The 15,378-nt window shown below is 43.0% G+C and overlaps 1 protein-coding gene across 2 annotated transcripts; it reads right to left on the reverse strand.

The window, feature by feature from the left end:
* Window positions 1–2,607: 2,607 nt before the first annotated feature.
* Window positions 2,608–14,984, reverse strand: ivns1abpa (influenza virus NS1A binding protein a). 2 transcript variants are annotated; one of them, XM_030082886.1, is made up of 15 exons: window positions 14,807–14,984; window positions 10,635–10,919; window positions 10,326–10,456; window positions 10,060–10,229; window positions 9,894–9,969; window positions 9,609–9,782; window positions 8,523–8,648; window positions 6,700–6,810; window positions 5,987–6,128; window positions 5,572–5,796; window positions 5,362–5,483; window positions 4,893–5,019; window positions 4,654–4,785; window positions 4,389–4,562; window positions 2,608–4,282 (listed from the first exon to the last, which is right to left on the reverse strand). In XM_030082886.1, exons 3-15 carry the CDS (start codon window positions 10,434–10,436, stop codon window positions 4,023–4,025), a joined length of 1,950 nt encoding a protein of 649 aa, XP_029938746.1. In that variant the 5' UTR covers window positions 10,437–10,456; window positions 10,635–10,919; window positions 14,807–14,984; the 3' UTR covers window positions 2,608–4,022. The 2 variants fall into 2 exon arrangements, with proteins under 2 accessions (XP_029938746.1, XP_029938747.1); XM_030082887.1 differs by lacking the exon at window positions 14,807–14,984 and adding an exon at window positions 11,191–11,299.
* Window positions 14,985–15,378: the final 394 nt, after the last annotated feature.

A 15,378-nucleotide genomic window follows, 5' to 3' on the forward strand; every position in this document is an offset into this window, starting at 1 on the left:
AAAACTTCAGTGACACCTCTCAGTATATCCAATATTTGTGGCAAAGTCTTTAACACCAATTTCAGGTTTGTCACAGGTATTTAATGATCTAAATTCAGCTTACAGTAAGTCACATTTCTTTTTTTCCCCAGTCTGCTGCAGTCAGAAACATGTTACACAATGTCACTGCAGGTTTATTAAATCCTCAAGATAGGGTTTCACTGATGGCATCAGAAACTGTCTTGCTAATTCACTAATTTTCATGCTGTTCAGTCAAGATTGGGTTAAGTCAAATGATTGTGGAATTTTCAGGAATATTCTCTCACCAGCCTTTTTTTTATATCCACATTCATCATATCAGCAACTGGAAACACTGACAGTACAGTTGAAAACTGTTGAAGTAAAGTTTTCAGATTTTCTGAGTTCAAGTGCAATCAAAAGTTTCAGGAATAAAGTATTTGTTTGGCCTCCATGGATCTTCCGGTTATCAGGAGAAGCTGCTCTGTGTGCTATGTTGGATGGCCTGATTGTGTGTGTGTGTGTGTGTGATTAAAGAGATTAAACGCAGGTGACGCCAGCAGACAGGATGAACCTACACCTGCTGCTGGTGTGACACAGACAGATTGAGGCATCAGACGTCCCCCAAGTGACAGATATCCAACACCCAGCATGAGCACAACTTCCTGTCTTGTGCACATGCAGCTTTGTTGTTGTATCCAGATGCCAACTTTCTGTTGCAGATGTAACTCCTGTGCTTACAGTGAAACTTATCAAAGACTATATGGAAGTGAGCACTGAATATTCATTGTTTCCATTATTAAATTTAGATTTTTTTTTTTTTCATTTGCCATCTGCCTTCTAAAAACAGAAGTTGTTACTTTGATCACCAGGAATCCTTTCTTCTAATAATCAAGTAATGTGAAGCAGCTTTTAATCCTGGTGTCCTTCATTCCCCCCGAAGATGAAATGGACCCATTTCATTTAAATTCAGGCTATGTTGGTTATTTGTGCACGTGAACAGGAAGTCCAAAATGTTTAAAGCATATCTCTAGGTTGTTTTTTTGGGTGTTTTTTTTTTTGTTTGTTTGATTGTTTCTTTGTTTGTTTATACAGGTTTTTGTCCCTTGCCAATCACAGGGGACCTGACACGAGACTGCACAGACACATGTACTTAAAGCTAAAAAGAAACCAGCAAACTATTTCTCTTACCATTTTGTTAAAGCTAGAACTCCACCAAAGTAGTTTTTTAAGGATTCCAACTGAAAAAATAATTGTTGTGTTCTGGCGTGACTACCAACTGTTCCGTTCATTCTCGAGCTTCAATAAATGTTTTCACTTTTGTTCTTTAAGCTCAGCATGCTCCCTCACAGGAAGGGCTGGTTTAACCACTACAGAGACATAAGATCAAGATCTGCATTTTTCCTCCAAGTGCTTCCCTTGTCAACTCGAAGGAGCTCTGAATTTTCACGTGCTCCTTGAACAGTCATACAAGCTGAATATACAGATGAGACAACGAACCACTACACCACAGTGGGGCTCATAAGTGCTATTATGATTAATTTATTTTGAAGTGGCTCCTGTCAGGTGTGTCAGCGGAGATTATTCGAGTCTAACTTGTGAATGAGTGTGGGCAGACAGTCACTGGTACCTGAGGTCATGCAGATGCAGCCTGCTTAGTCTGCCCGTCCATTCAACACTAGCAGAGCCCTTAGTGACTGTCGACCTCCCTTCCTGGTGAGGTCTGTTAACCAGCTTAGTTTAATCTGCTCGAAAAGACACTTAGAGGAGCACGGAGAGAGAGAGAGAAAAAACAACTCTGGATTAGTGGGAAGTCCCTGAGGAAAATGGTGGTAATGAAAGCTTAGCAGCGGCCAGCATGCAGAGCTGACTTCACTGCCGCAGCAGAGTCAGCATGAGTTGGCGGTGAATGATTTTGAGTGTCGTTTGGCCTGGTTCTGCTCTTCCTGAAATGTGCCTGGACATAAGCTTTTACTTCTCTTTATAATTCAAGTCACCCTGAATGAGGTTTGAACAAGACTGAAAGTTGAGGTTGAGCATTTTGGGGTTAAATCTGGAGAGACTTAGAGTTGAGATCGTTTCAACAGGTGTTGAGAGGCTTGTTTCTAGGGGACGGTATTTTCTGGCGGACTATTTTGATCATGGGAGACTTTATTGAAATGCAGGTAAAACTGTGTTTTTTGATGATTGTGAATAATATGCTTTCAGAATTCAGCACTGTTGGTCAGCGTGTTGAAACTGCCTGTTCTTGCGACTGCTGCACACTACACACCCACTGTGGCCTTTGCATTTTTTGTTGTGGCATTTCCTGCGTGATACTTGCTGGCCTCCTTTTCGTAAGGCTTCTTTGCATCTTTGTGGCTTTTATCTCAGTAGTGTGCTGCATCTGTTTACAGTTCATAAATATGATTCATGGGGCACATGTTAGTCTATTTGAATACAACGACTACAAAAACCAAGTGTGTGTCAAGGGTCAAATGAGAAAGATCGATCATTTTAGCTACTGATGACCTACCATTACTGCAATCTGAACTTTTATCAAATACTAAGTATGACTTTATTTCCCAGTGTAACTTACTGAACGCTCCCACAGAGAACACAGAACACAAGTCAGATTTAAATGATTTAATAATCAAAAGAAATGTAACAAATGTGATAATTATCTTGCTCTACATTCCTTCCAGTCTGCCAATGCCTGACACTTTAAAACACACACAAAAAAAAGGATCTTCAGAAAACTGCATTTCTACATACATCAAGTAGTTAAATCACAATAAAAGTTTGGTTAGCAGAAGCATGGTTGTGCGTGTGTGATTTGTGCACCAAAAAATAAAACAAAACAAAAAAAACCTAAATCTGGCACTGGTTATATTCATTGACTTAAGCTTTCTGCTACTACTTTTCTTTTTGCTGGTAAACCAGCAGTGTATAAAAATATAAAAAAGGCCATCGTTTAGGATTCAATAAGCAATCCAGTGTGTGAAAAAGAAAACGCCATGAATCAACTCTAACACTGAGTAAGGCTTTAATCCATTGACCTTAAATTTGTGAGCAAAAGAAATTTCCACCTCAGAAATATCCTTAAACATTTTAATTATCAGCACTTCATATTGCCACTATTCCAGTGACCAGTAGTGGCAGCTCATCTAGAAACCAGGCGCCAACCTCCTGTGGTAAAAAGTGAAGTCAGTGTGGAAGTGCAGAAAAGCTGCAATTCCAGGGAAATTCCAGCGGGAAGGAGGAAGGGAGGGATGAATTTGGTTTCAAAAATGAACCCGAGTCCCATCGGAACCCAGTCAAAAATGCCAAATTTGAGAGTGCAAATGAACATATTAAAGCCTGGTTTCAAAACACGTTTTGGTCTCTGTCACTAGTTTTCACAACCATGCCGGCTTGACCAGACACCGATTTCATATAAGTCGTGTGTGATTTTATTTTACGAGTTAAAGTTTTGCATAAATCACCCTATCGCAGCGCCTCCTCTGTCCACGTGATGCGGTCACGTGACAGGTTTGATCGATCTCATTTACACCTGGTTTCAAGTGTTCAATATGGAGACGTCCTGCTGGAAGCAAAACAAGATTTCAGAACGCTATGGGCGACGTTAGTCCGTCCTTTATTTACAGTCAACGCTAGAAACCCCTTCAAATGACAAACTTCAAAACTCTAAATGAAAAGCACTAAATGTGTCGTAAATGTTGGCATATGACAAAAAAAGAAAGAAGAAACAAAATATGTACAGCACGGGGGGGGGGGGGAAAAATTGTATGCAATATGCAAAGGCGTCATGTTGCTTTGGGCAACTCGTCCCTACCCACCCCTCCAAAGATAAGCCAGTCTTCACTGAAGACCCCTCAGCCCGTCGTAGCCCAGTCCCCACCCACACGTATCCGCTCATACACACACAGAACATCACGAAACACGATTACGTCACTAAGCCTGTTAGTTTGGAAAATGGTGAAGCACTGTGAAACTCCCCAACACCCTTCCCACGCTCCCTCCTGCGCCCTCCCCCGTCTTCAGCCTCAGTCGGAGAGGGGGGAGGCCTTGCTGCAGTCGTTCCACTCGTCTGTCTCGGGGTTGTAGACCTCCACGGTGTTCAGAAACTCATTGCCGTCGAAGCCGCCCACTGCGTAGATGGTACCGTCCAGCATGGCCACGCCCGCGTTGCTCCGTGATGATGTCATGCTGCCCAGCATTCGCCACTCGTTGCGGGCGGGGTCGTAGACCTCCACGCAGCGGAGAGCGTGGGATCCATCGAAACCGCCAACAACAAACAGTTTTCCTGCAAAACAGTGAGAGACAGACGGTGACGTAAATAACGTTGACGTCACATTCTGCAAATCAGCAATTTGAACTCATCAACACACCGAACCTTCCTCTGGACTCACCTGCATGGACAGTTACCGCGGCGCCTCTGCGAGCCACATTCATGGGGGCAATGAGAGTCCAGGTGTTGTTTTCAGGGTTGTAGCGCTCCACAGTGTTCAGGCAGTTCCACAGCTCCGCCCCTCCAATCACGTACATGAAGCCATCCAACTCGCACACTGCTGCCTGGTGCCTCCCTGAAAACAATTCAAGTAACAAATAAAGCTTTTGTGATTCCTTTCAGGCTGCGAACACTGTGTTTATAGTCATTTTAAACTGGACACATACTGATGTTTAGGGAGGCACAGTTGGCCCAGGTTTTGGTCACAGGGTCAAAAGCATCACAGTTCTTCAGGCCCTTCTGCCCACAGGGGTCCGACCCTCCCACAACGTAGAGTTTGTTGTTCAAGGAGCAGACACCTGAAAAATAAAGATGGCGAGACTGAGTAAGCCAACTCTTTCATGAGACGATTATTACATTTGTCCATCAAGTGCTGGCTTCCATTGCAAAGGGTGGACGGACTGACCTGCGTTGCAGCGGTTGGTCCTCAGCTCTGGCACTTGAACCCACTCATCAGCGTGTGGATCGTACATCTCTCCACAGCTCAGCTCGTCAGAATGACCATTCGAACCTCCAATCACGTACAGCTGACCCTGACGAGGGTAGAAAACAAGAAAATTTAAAAAAAGAAAACAGGAAAACCTTGCTTCAAACTCAAAAATGTATAAACACTTATATTTATGGATTTACTGAGTGCCTTCTTTCTGTAACAACAGTCTTAAACCAACAAATATCTGTCAATGCAACATCACTAGCAAATTATTTTCATTTTCATGCAAATTTGAAAGTATCACGTCCTGCTTAAAAGAACAGAATTTTTACAACCAACTATTTAAACAGGAAGACCTGTTCAAACAAGTGCTGGATTACGCAAATTCTAAAATTCTGAGTGTTCGTTTAATGCAGAGTGAATAAATCTGACTAGTCAAGTTCACCATAAGCACAGCCATCTGGAAACGAGCCCTTGGAGTCCGCATGGGTGCAATGAAGGTCCAGTGGTCCTCATTGGGGTTGTAACACTCCACAGTCCTCAGACACTCCTCTCTGTTGTAGCCACCTACAAGATTCGAAGGCTCAGGATTAGATTACAGAAATCAACATGTATCCATTAACATGTATCCGTTATAGTCCTGCTTGATGCTAACCTGCTGCAATGAGCCTCCCATTCAGGGCTGCAGTGCCCAAGCCAGAGCGAGCGTAGTGCATGGGTGACAGCGGCTGCTCTTCAAGCTCTTCTGGCTGGGCCTCGAAGCTGAGGCTCTTCATCAGACAAGGTGTAGCAGAGGGAGAGGTCTGGGGGCTGCTGCGTCCATGCAGGAAGATCACACACAGCACACCGTCCAGGACAGCCAGACACAGGTAGGTGTTGTCTGGAGTTAAAATTAGACGTTGTTGGTCACATGGGATAAAATTGTCGAAACATTAAAATGAAACTACATATGTCACCCTTAAACTAAAAAAAAATGGATAGTGGCCATATCCATGGTTAATATCCAATTAGTTCTACTTCCCATGACACCCTGAAAAGATTTTTTTTTTCAGCACCTTCTTATCACTTACTTGTGGTCTTTTCAGAGGCGATGTACTTCCATTCCCTCCTGGCAGTGTGCTTTGGGGCATTTGCTGCTTGGTTGGAGGGCGATAGGCTCCCTGAAGAGCTGCAGCTCATCTGTCGCTGGGTGCTCTCGCGTACAGGTTTCTTCTGCAAGAGCATAGCGCAGCTGCAGGAGCCAAGCTTGCACCACAGGCCCACCGATGGCCAACAGCAACCAAATAAATCTCAACCTATGTGGCAATCCAACTGATCTAGTGGGCACACGACACAATGAACTCTCATCTTGTTCAAACATGTACTGACATGTCACGCCGTACAAAGCCAAAAACACAGCACCGCAAACTGTGGTCAGAGACTGAGATGCGATCAGATCTGACGGCACACAATTCAGTCACAGCTCAAAACGGAGGCAAAAAAAGCAGAGGCAGCATCACTGCCCACGTGGCTGGAGAAGTTTAACTCAAAACGAGAGGGTTAACGTACACTCAACAGCAATGTCAGGCAAATAACCCATGTCTTGCTAACCACCCGACATGAGTCTTCATAGTGTGGTTACGTTATGGTATTGAAAGAGGCGGATGCACTTCATGGAAGTCTAGCCAGGCTGTGAGATTCTGGATTTCTATGCAAGGCCAGGCTCAGTCTAAAGGACCAAAAAAAAAAAAAAAATGAAGAAAAGAGAAGCTACAAATGAAGCCAGGCACAAGCTGCTGAGTACCTGCACAAACTGAAGGTGGTCTTCCTCGCCACCAAACACCTCATTGTGCCCCTCAATCACCAGCCCTCCATCCACCAGCTTATGGTCAGGTGAGTAGTACAGCGTTTGCACCTGAAAGACAAACAGCAACAACACACCCATGTGGCTGTCTCCATGGCAACACACAGAGCCCCAGCATAATGGGGAAGAGGAGGAGGGGAGGAAGGGGGAGGCAGTGCTGTGAAGAGGAAGAGGGGGAGGGGACGAAGGCCTGGATCTCCTCTTGAATAATATGGACAGCTTCCTTCAAAAGACGCATGCTGCTCCTGCAACCGCCGCTGCTGCGTAGAGTGGGTTAAGCATTTGAGCCCAAAAAGGCAGAATCCGCCGAGAGTCTCCTTAATTTGCTTCAGTGAAAAGAGGGAGCTGTTGAAAATTGAGAGGCTGCATCTGGAAAGATCTTCTGTGAAGAATGAAGAGGAGGTGGAGCTGCGTTTGGCCCCCTTGTCTTCTCTGCTGCTGCTGCTGCTGCTGCTTGGAAACAGTCCTCTAGCTGAAGAAGCTGGTCATCGTGGTGGCAGTCAGATCCAGATGACAACAGCAATGCTGTTATACCAACAACCAGCTAAGGCTTGAAAAGTCATCACGTAATGGACTGCATCCAGCAAGATACATTGGCACCATGTTTCTCCTCCTGGTTTCTTCACCATTCAATAAACTATCAAATAAAATGTAGTAAGTAAAAATGTCATTCCTAAATTGTAGGATTGGAAAATCGCAAACTGGTAAGTCTCTGCGATTCTTGGACTGCTGCATAAGGGGGAAAAAAAAACCCAATTGGTTGTTTGGGACAGCTAGTCTCAAGTAAATTACCACAAATTTGTCTGAGTGGGTGATGCGAGTATATATATCTATGTTGTTATAAATTAGATTAAATCTAATCAAACACGTTGAGAAAATGCATTGATTTTTGTTGTGGCTCCCAGCAAAAGAGCGACAGGACACCAAAGTGTCTGGATAGTAAGCTACTCCCAGCAAATACAAATTCAATCAGATGTCTAATCTGATAAATTGCTGGGTGTGCAAATAGTTAGGTGGGCATGTATGAGATTGTACTTTATGCTGCAACAAGGAATTTAACTCGATCTCTTAATTTTTGGGAGCAATGAACTTTGGTGAATGCAAATATGATGTTTATGTTTATGAGTGGCAAAGACAGATGGGGGCACAGTGTTGGTTGGCTGCAAAGGGGGGCTGCTGAGAGGCAGTAGTGCTCCTCTCCTCTCTTTTCTCTGACTCATTACCCTGGTGGCTCAGTCCTGGCTCCTCAGTCTGGTCTCCTGCTGCTGCTAATAAACCTACAGGAGAGATAAATCAATGGGGAGGGGTGCCTGTTAGTGCTGGAGCGACAAATATGCACCTGTTCAAATAGCAAAGCGGCAATGAGAAAGCAGAATCAAGAGTCAGACCTTTGAGAACCCTCAGTGTTTTCTGTTTCAGAGAAGAGGACCACTGTAGTGCTCTGATGGGGCTCAAGTAAACCAATCACATACCCAAAGAGAGCAGTGGAAACAAAAACGAGCGCAAACAGAAGCTCATGTTGGCTCACCTCTAATTTGTAGTATGGGTCAGGGGTACAGAGTTTCTTACTGCAAAAACTTCAACACAGAGGAAAAAAAAAAGTACAATCCTGACACAGAAGCATGACAATGGCATGCCATTTCTACTTCAACCCCCTTAGCGACTTCTTAATGTCAAAAACAGGAGGAGTTAGAGGGTGGGGAAGGGGTGTCATGAGAATGAAGATTGGCCTAGGAGTTCAGAATCCATGCCCTGGTACTGACCTCCTCCATCAATCGTTCCAGTTGGTCTCCATTCTCCCACAGGCTTCGCTGCACCCAGTTGAGCACCTTGGAGTAAAGTCTGCCGTTGCTGGGCAGGGTCAGGTTGTCTTCTAGCATTACTTCTAACTGTAAACACAAAGAGTAAAAACCATGGTTAGATTCAAGCACAGCACGAATAGAATTGCATTTAATGCTTCCATGGCAAACTTGTTTTTAGTGGTTGATTACTAATATGCCTGTATTTCAGGGGCATTTGAGTCATTAATTTGTTTTTGTACAAATACTTATTTTGCCATTTGGCAGGCCGGAGTCATTATGTGGCATCAAAACAAGTCAAGAAAAGTTAAATTACTTGATATTTTTAATCAAATGAAGGCAAATTAATAATTAAAAAGATCTTTTGCATATTAAAACACCTTAAAAATACAAACTACAAGCTTCTCCAAAGAACAAAGGCTTTAATAGGTTAACTTCAACTGCAAAGGCCATACATTTAGGAAACTTTAATTAATGTACATAAAATTTGAGTTGATTTGAATGTAATGCTATCAGATGACTGAAACATGCACTTTACTCATGTTAGCACTTTTTTGAGCTTATACAGAATCTCAAATCAAGCAGATCATGCAATTTATTTCACCCCAGCACGAAAACAGATAATCCAATGCTTGTGAAACCTTAGAGGGTACTTCAGTGCAGAGGGTATGTCAGTCTGTGGAAGCAACTCCACACTGTGACCTGCTGAACCCTCGCCACTGCTATTACTATGATTTAAGTCCTCTGCCATAAATACATTCTCAGCAGGCTTTAACTGCAAGGAAATCTAAAAGGGGCTAGAAGAAGCCTTCATACTTAGGTAAGTATGCTTAATCTCACTGCCAAGTCAGTAAAGTAAAAATACAAACTAATCCAGTGTGCTATTTAATCTCAATAACTTGCTTCAGTCCTCACAAATCATTTCGTGCTGTCAGTTTTTCCTTAAGGTCTTAAACTCATTTGGATAAGTACAATTTTTGGCTTTCATACAATCAATACTTCAGAGATATTTAAAGATAGTATGATGGACGAGGAAATTTTAGCACATACCTTAAGGCGGGGAAGTTTAAGGAAGTCCTCCTGTTCAGAAACTTCCAGCAGATGATCTTGGATGAACAAATCGACTTTGGCCAAAACTCTGCCATCTCCCATGGAACTTGCAAAGTTTCGAAAGGAGATGGCATTCTGGGAATCCATTTTAGACAGCAGATAGTCACCGCAAATCTGAGAAGTGAAAGGAAAAGAATGAACCTTGTCAACCATAACAACACTCCTGACTGTTGAGCAAGACTTTGAAGTTCAGTGGGACAAAATGAACAATGTTTCAAAACATACCTGCTTCACTCTCTCCATCTTGAACCTTTTGGCTGCAGAGTAAACTTCCTTCACTAACTCCTTGTCTGCTTTCAGTCTGAATTACATAAAAGAAAGAGACCGTCAGGCATGTTCACAACACAATTTTACAGATCAGATCATTGTCCAAAGGTTGAAAGCTACTGACTGTGCAGTATAGGCATAGTTGAGCAAGATCTCCACAGCCTCTGGGTCCAAGTCCTCAAAAGTGACATGCGAGACCCCATGAGGCTCGATATCACTGCTGAAGATCTCAAACAAGTAGGGACTGCAGCAAGCCAGAACAGCACGGTGAGCCATCAGCTCATGCCCACAAACCTGTGCAAATAAAACAAAAAAAGTCAATCGAATTGATTGGTCAGAGTTGGAAGGTCTGTCCCTGATTGGTGGAAAATGTATCTCAGAAGTCTGTACCTGCAGTCGAACATCGCAGAACTGACCACTCTTTCTCAGAGCATTCATTTTGGCCACAGTGGAATCAAGGAAACTTTCATCCTCGAAGATCAAATAACCGTTTGGAATCATCTTAGTAGGTTTGATTTTTTCTAAAAAAAAGACAGCAATTTCAAGTGAATTAATATCACACATCTTCTGCTCACTGTCCAGCATGTTTTCAACTGCGACTGTGAAAACAGTTTACGTTCATTCATAACCAAAAGAAGAGATTATGCATATGATGGACAGTGTATTATAATAGATGTTGTGCATCAGTCATAGACTTACCTAATAGTGTATAATCCAAGATAGCAAAATTGCTGTAGAAGTGGAATCAAATGTTGGCAGCAGGCAAAGCAGACAGAGGTCACAATGGAACTAAGCCTTCTTCGCCCAGGTAAAGGATGGGAAGTTGTCAGAAGAAATGCCAGTTGACTACTGTGGCGTGATCGGAAGGGAGTTGGGGAGCAGCCGCACGGACAAACTATCAGGCTTGAAGCGACTGTAATCAAGTCCTCGGGATCCCGTTGGCTATAGAGTTGTACTTATTCTGTCTTGATCAGACATCATAATCTAAAAAGACAAAAGGAGAAAAGGAAAACAAGATGTTAATTTGAGTACACACTTTAACTGTGATTACTTTTAGCACATGTTAGCCCGAGTACTGACACACACCAACAGTTACTAACTGCAGTATGTTAAATATGTAAACGTAATACAAAATTCAAAGAGACAGGTCTTTATATTTATAACTGCATTATTCCGATGGAACTGATGAGCAAAATCAGAAGAAGAAAAAGAAATAGTATCACCCATGCCCATGTCACTGGTGGAGCTGACTTACAACACTCTTCTTTTAGCTCGTTAAGTCTCCACACCTGCTTCTGCTGCTATATTCCACAAGGCCAAACAAGAGTCTAATCCATGTCATGCCTCCAGCACCAACTCTACTCACTGTTGAAGTAAGGCCACTTCAACTCTCTTATGTGAAAAGCCTCTTCAGCTGGCTCCTCCCTTTGGGAAGCCTTTCATTCAAGCACTGACCTATAAGGGAAATGCAGGAGGGAACAACTGGTAGTAGTCTTCCAAAGCCAGCCTGTGGGTGGGACTTGTTGAGGGTCTAGTTTTCTTATATAACTAAACTACGAACTTGTGATTGGACAATTATTCATGCTATGAAGCCTATATTATAGCTGTTGTCCCCCTATTACAGATAATGTATTCTGCACCAAAAAAAAGAACACTTTGCAGAACAAAGCAACTATGACATAAATTCACTCTTACAACATCACAAATCTCACTTATTTTCACAAATTCCAAAAGTATGAAATCAGCAAACCTGGTGTTATCCCATGAAGGACCACAACACTACGGTCCCATGTGTGGACCAGCGCTCAGTAAATAAATGGCACTGCTACTCCAGCAGTTTTATGATTCGCCCACATGGTTAGAAACAAGACAAGCCACAGCAGCTGTCCCATTCTCTGTAATTGTATCCACACTTTAAGCCACAAGGCAACAAAGATTTTATTACAAGATTTTGAAGACTGTGTTCCTCTTGGTGACGGATGCTTGCCCAGATTTGATACACCAGGTGCAAATGCATTTCAAGCTGTAACTATAGACTAGTCTTTGAGAATTTGTGAAAAAATAAGACTGTCCACTATCAGGTAGTTTGAGAGAAGCATAGACAAGCATGTTCAAAGCTAAAGGTAATGATTTTAGCTCAAGTTTATTCAATTGGTTTATTTATTTCTATCACGGAAAGAATCCAGAGAAAGTATTCTTTGAAGACCGCATGCACTTTCTGTTACCCTCTACCACAGATTATCTTATGACCAAAACAAACTATGTCAAATACATGGCCGAACAACAAAATCATAACACCAGCTATCTGAGTTCACTCTTTCACAGTAAACAACATTTTTAAAGGGTTTAAATTGCACTTATGAAATGTCAAACTGCTATCCAACATTATATTCACTCTTCAAATAAAAAACACCCCATGTATTCAGCATTCTAACATAATACTACTCAAATACAGTGATTTACTGTAAGCACAGTTGTTGGGGAATAAAAAAATAAAAGGAATTTCAGTTTCAGTTTTTAACCATTAACTTTTTGAACATGGGCCAAAGCGTGCAGACATATAAAAGTTAAAGATTGAACATAAGATGTGATGAACTGGATTTCAGTTATAAAGAAATTAACAAATTATAAAAAACTACCAAGACAAGACAGGCAGGAAGTGTGCCAGGGATTTTTACTGCTGAACTCACAAGCACAATACCACATGCCAGAATACATACAACAAAGCTTCAATTCACCCTGTCTGCGTAAGGACCGAGGGAACACTGACCCAGTTTCAAGACATTATGCAACATCTGGCAGAAGACTTCTTGTGGATGCTCAAATGCTCCACTCCTCCTCATGAGTGGGCCCACCACACTGGCCCATTGCCTCATTCCCTCGTTTTCTCCAATTAACCAAAAGCAATGTCTGGGAAACCACACCTTTAGACCCAGATATGCTCTGTGTGCCATCACAACCATCCATCCATATTAAATACCACTTCATCCTGTACATTAACGAGGCAAAAAAAAAAAAAAAAAATCTATAGATAGTGGACACATGAATCATATCACATGATTTGTGGCTATGGTTAGCAGTCATCTCTAATAAAGCCTGGATTGACAATAAGAAAACATATGTGTCCAGAATCTAGATCCACGTAGAAATAGTACTCCTTTCGTGTATTGACAAAAGCCTAGGGAGTCTGAAAGGAATGTGAATGTGGATGTATGGGCATGCACTTGACAACAGCGAACAAAGAGGAGAGAACAATGCCTTAATAGACAAAGGCTGAGGCTCTTCACAACTTTTTCACAGAGTGTGGCTCTGAATGTATTCTCTCTCACAATTTTCCATCTGATTAAACTGGCACAAATGAGCAGGTCTGAACAATCAATGCTTGGTAGACACCCCTCCAGTGGCGAAGAAAGGCACTGCTGAGTATTTTACACAGTTTAGCTGGATGGAAATTTACAGCTCAAATTCAACACCTTGTGAAGGGTGTGACAATTAAAAATGGTCAGTAAAGAAGGACACTGACACTAGCGCCACAAATATACAAAGATTCACCCTACGAACATAATATCACAGAAGCCTTATAAGACATACTCCACAAAATGAAAATCAAGGCGACACCTCTTTCTCTCTGTCAAGCAAGAAATATACCAATTAATGAAGGAACGTTTTCGGATTTTTTTTTTTTTTTTTACATAGCAATCCGATGACAACCTTCAGAGATAATCCAAGGACACGACGTAAAGAGGCTCTTGAATCTTTATTTATTTATTTCTATTGTCATTTCTATTCGATCGGGCTACAATGTGTGAACCGGAAAAATTTCCACGTGGTTGTCGGCTTCAGACTAGGATTAACAGTACAGTAGGTCAAACACCAGGGAATTAAGCCATGTAGGAGACTCCACACGCTCAAGCGCCTTCAAGAAATCTACATAGCTGTGGATCGGCTGCATAAAATCATCATGTACAGATGGGGGGGAAAAAAAAAGAAAGTGGACAGCAGTATCCCATCTATTCATCTTTGACCAACAATGGAAAATATGTCACCTTAATGTGGGGTTAGTAGAGGACAGCATGTACCCACACTACCATCCCCCAGCTGGTAAGTCAGTTAGGGTATTTTATGTACGCCTATTCGCTGCAATGCCATGTCGTTCCTCTCCATGTCGCCTCCTCTGGTGAGAGATACATAGCGGATACCATTATGTCTGGCTATGTGCCAGTAAGCCATATCGAGACTGTGCACCCCCAGTCAGTAGAAAGTAGGTCAGGAGATCACAAGAAACACCCATCTAAAAAGCATATAATCGGCTTCACCCAGCTCCCGCCACGGCTTGAAAACAATACCGTCTCATCCCAACAGTGAAGATTTGAGGAAACGAAGCAGAGATGGATCGGAAGCTAGCGCCTGTTAGCCCCATAGCTAGACAACCTGCTGCTTAGCGGGAGCCATGAGACTAGTCATTCCGGCTTATTCACTTACTACCGACGCAACGTGGACGCACTCATCAGCCTGAGTCCAATCCGAAAGTGGAAAAAGAGGAGTTCCGTGCACTGCCGGCATGGATGTTGATTTGTTGTAATGTGACGAGGGAAACGGCCCAGAGGTTAGATATTGTCCGCGGGAATGTCAAGACAAGAAAGCAGCCTAGACATTTCCAGCGGTCTCTACTAGAGCTAAGCAAACACAATAGCGCCCATTCACCCTGTAAACCAAATAATCAATATAACGGGAGAGTTAAATACACGACCATCCACTTCAACTGATTTTATGGCTTCCACACACGTTGGCGCCTCATCACTCGATAAAGCTACCAGGCAGCATCTCCCGCACTGTAAAATTGCCAATAAGACATCGAAAAAACATCTTACCTGAGGCGTTTGACAACAGATGATATTAGACATATTTAGTGCGAATTCAGAGTTGGTTGGTTCGGGTAAGAAAAAAGACGCGGCTACAGGCACGGCTTGTGGGGGGAGGAGAGCTGTTCTCAGTGAGTAGGATCGGCACGTCCTCTCTCCAGTCAGTCTGGACCAGCTCTGACTAGTGGACGGAGGAGGAGGAGGCTGCCAATGGGCGGCGCGCGACCGACAAAAAGCCGCGAGAGCGCCACGCTGCTGCTGACGTCACGCTGGGCGTGGCCATGGCGTGTCTAATAAACGTGATGAGCGTGAGCTTGTGTGGCAGACACAGTGTGATTGAGTCATGGTGAGAGAGTCAGAAGAACAGGTTAATCAAACGTATTCCAGGAATTGTGCAGTTGCAGCCCGTGATACATGCCAGGGCGGAAATTAGAAACCAAATAAAGCGAAAGTAATGAAAAAGGATCTTCTGTGGAATGCTTGAGATCCCTGTCATTCCTGATTCAGTCCCCAGCAGCATTTGGGCTCATGGAGCCTGTCCGCTGTGGGATTCAAACTTGTAAATGTCCAGTCCCAGGTCT

This window comes from Salarias fasciatus, chromosome 23, assembly GCF_902148845.1.
Source record: "Salarias fasciatus chromosome 23, fSalaFa1.1, whole genome shotgun sequence".
Taxonomy (NCBI): domain Eukaryota; kingdom Metazoa; phylum Chordata; class Actinopteri; order Blenniiformes; family Blenniidae; genus Salarias; species Salarias fasciatus.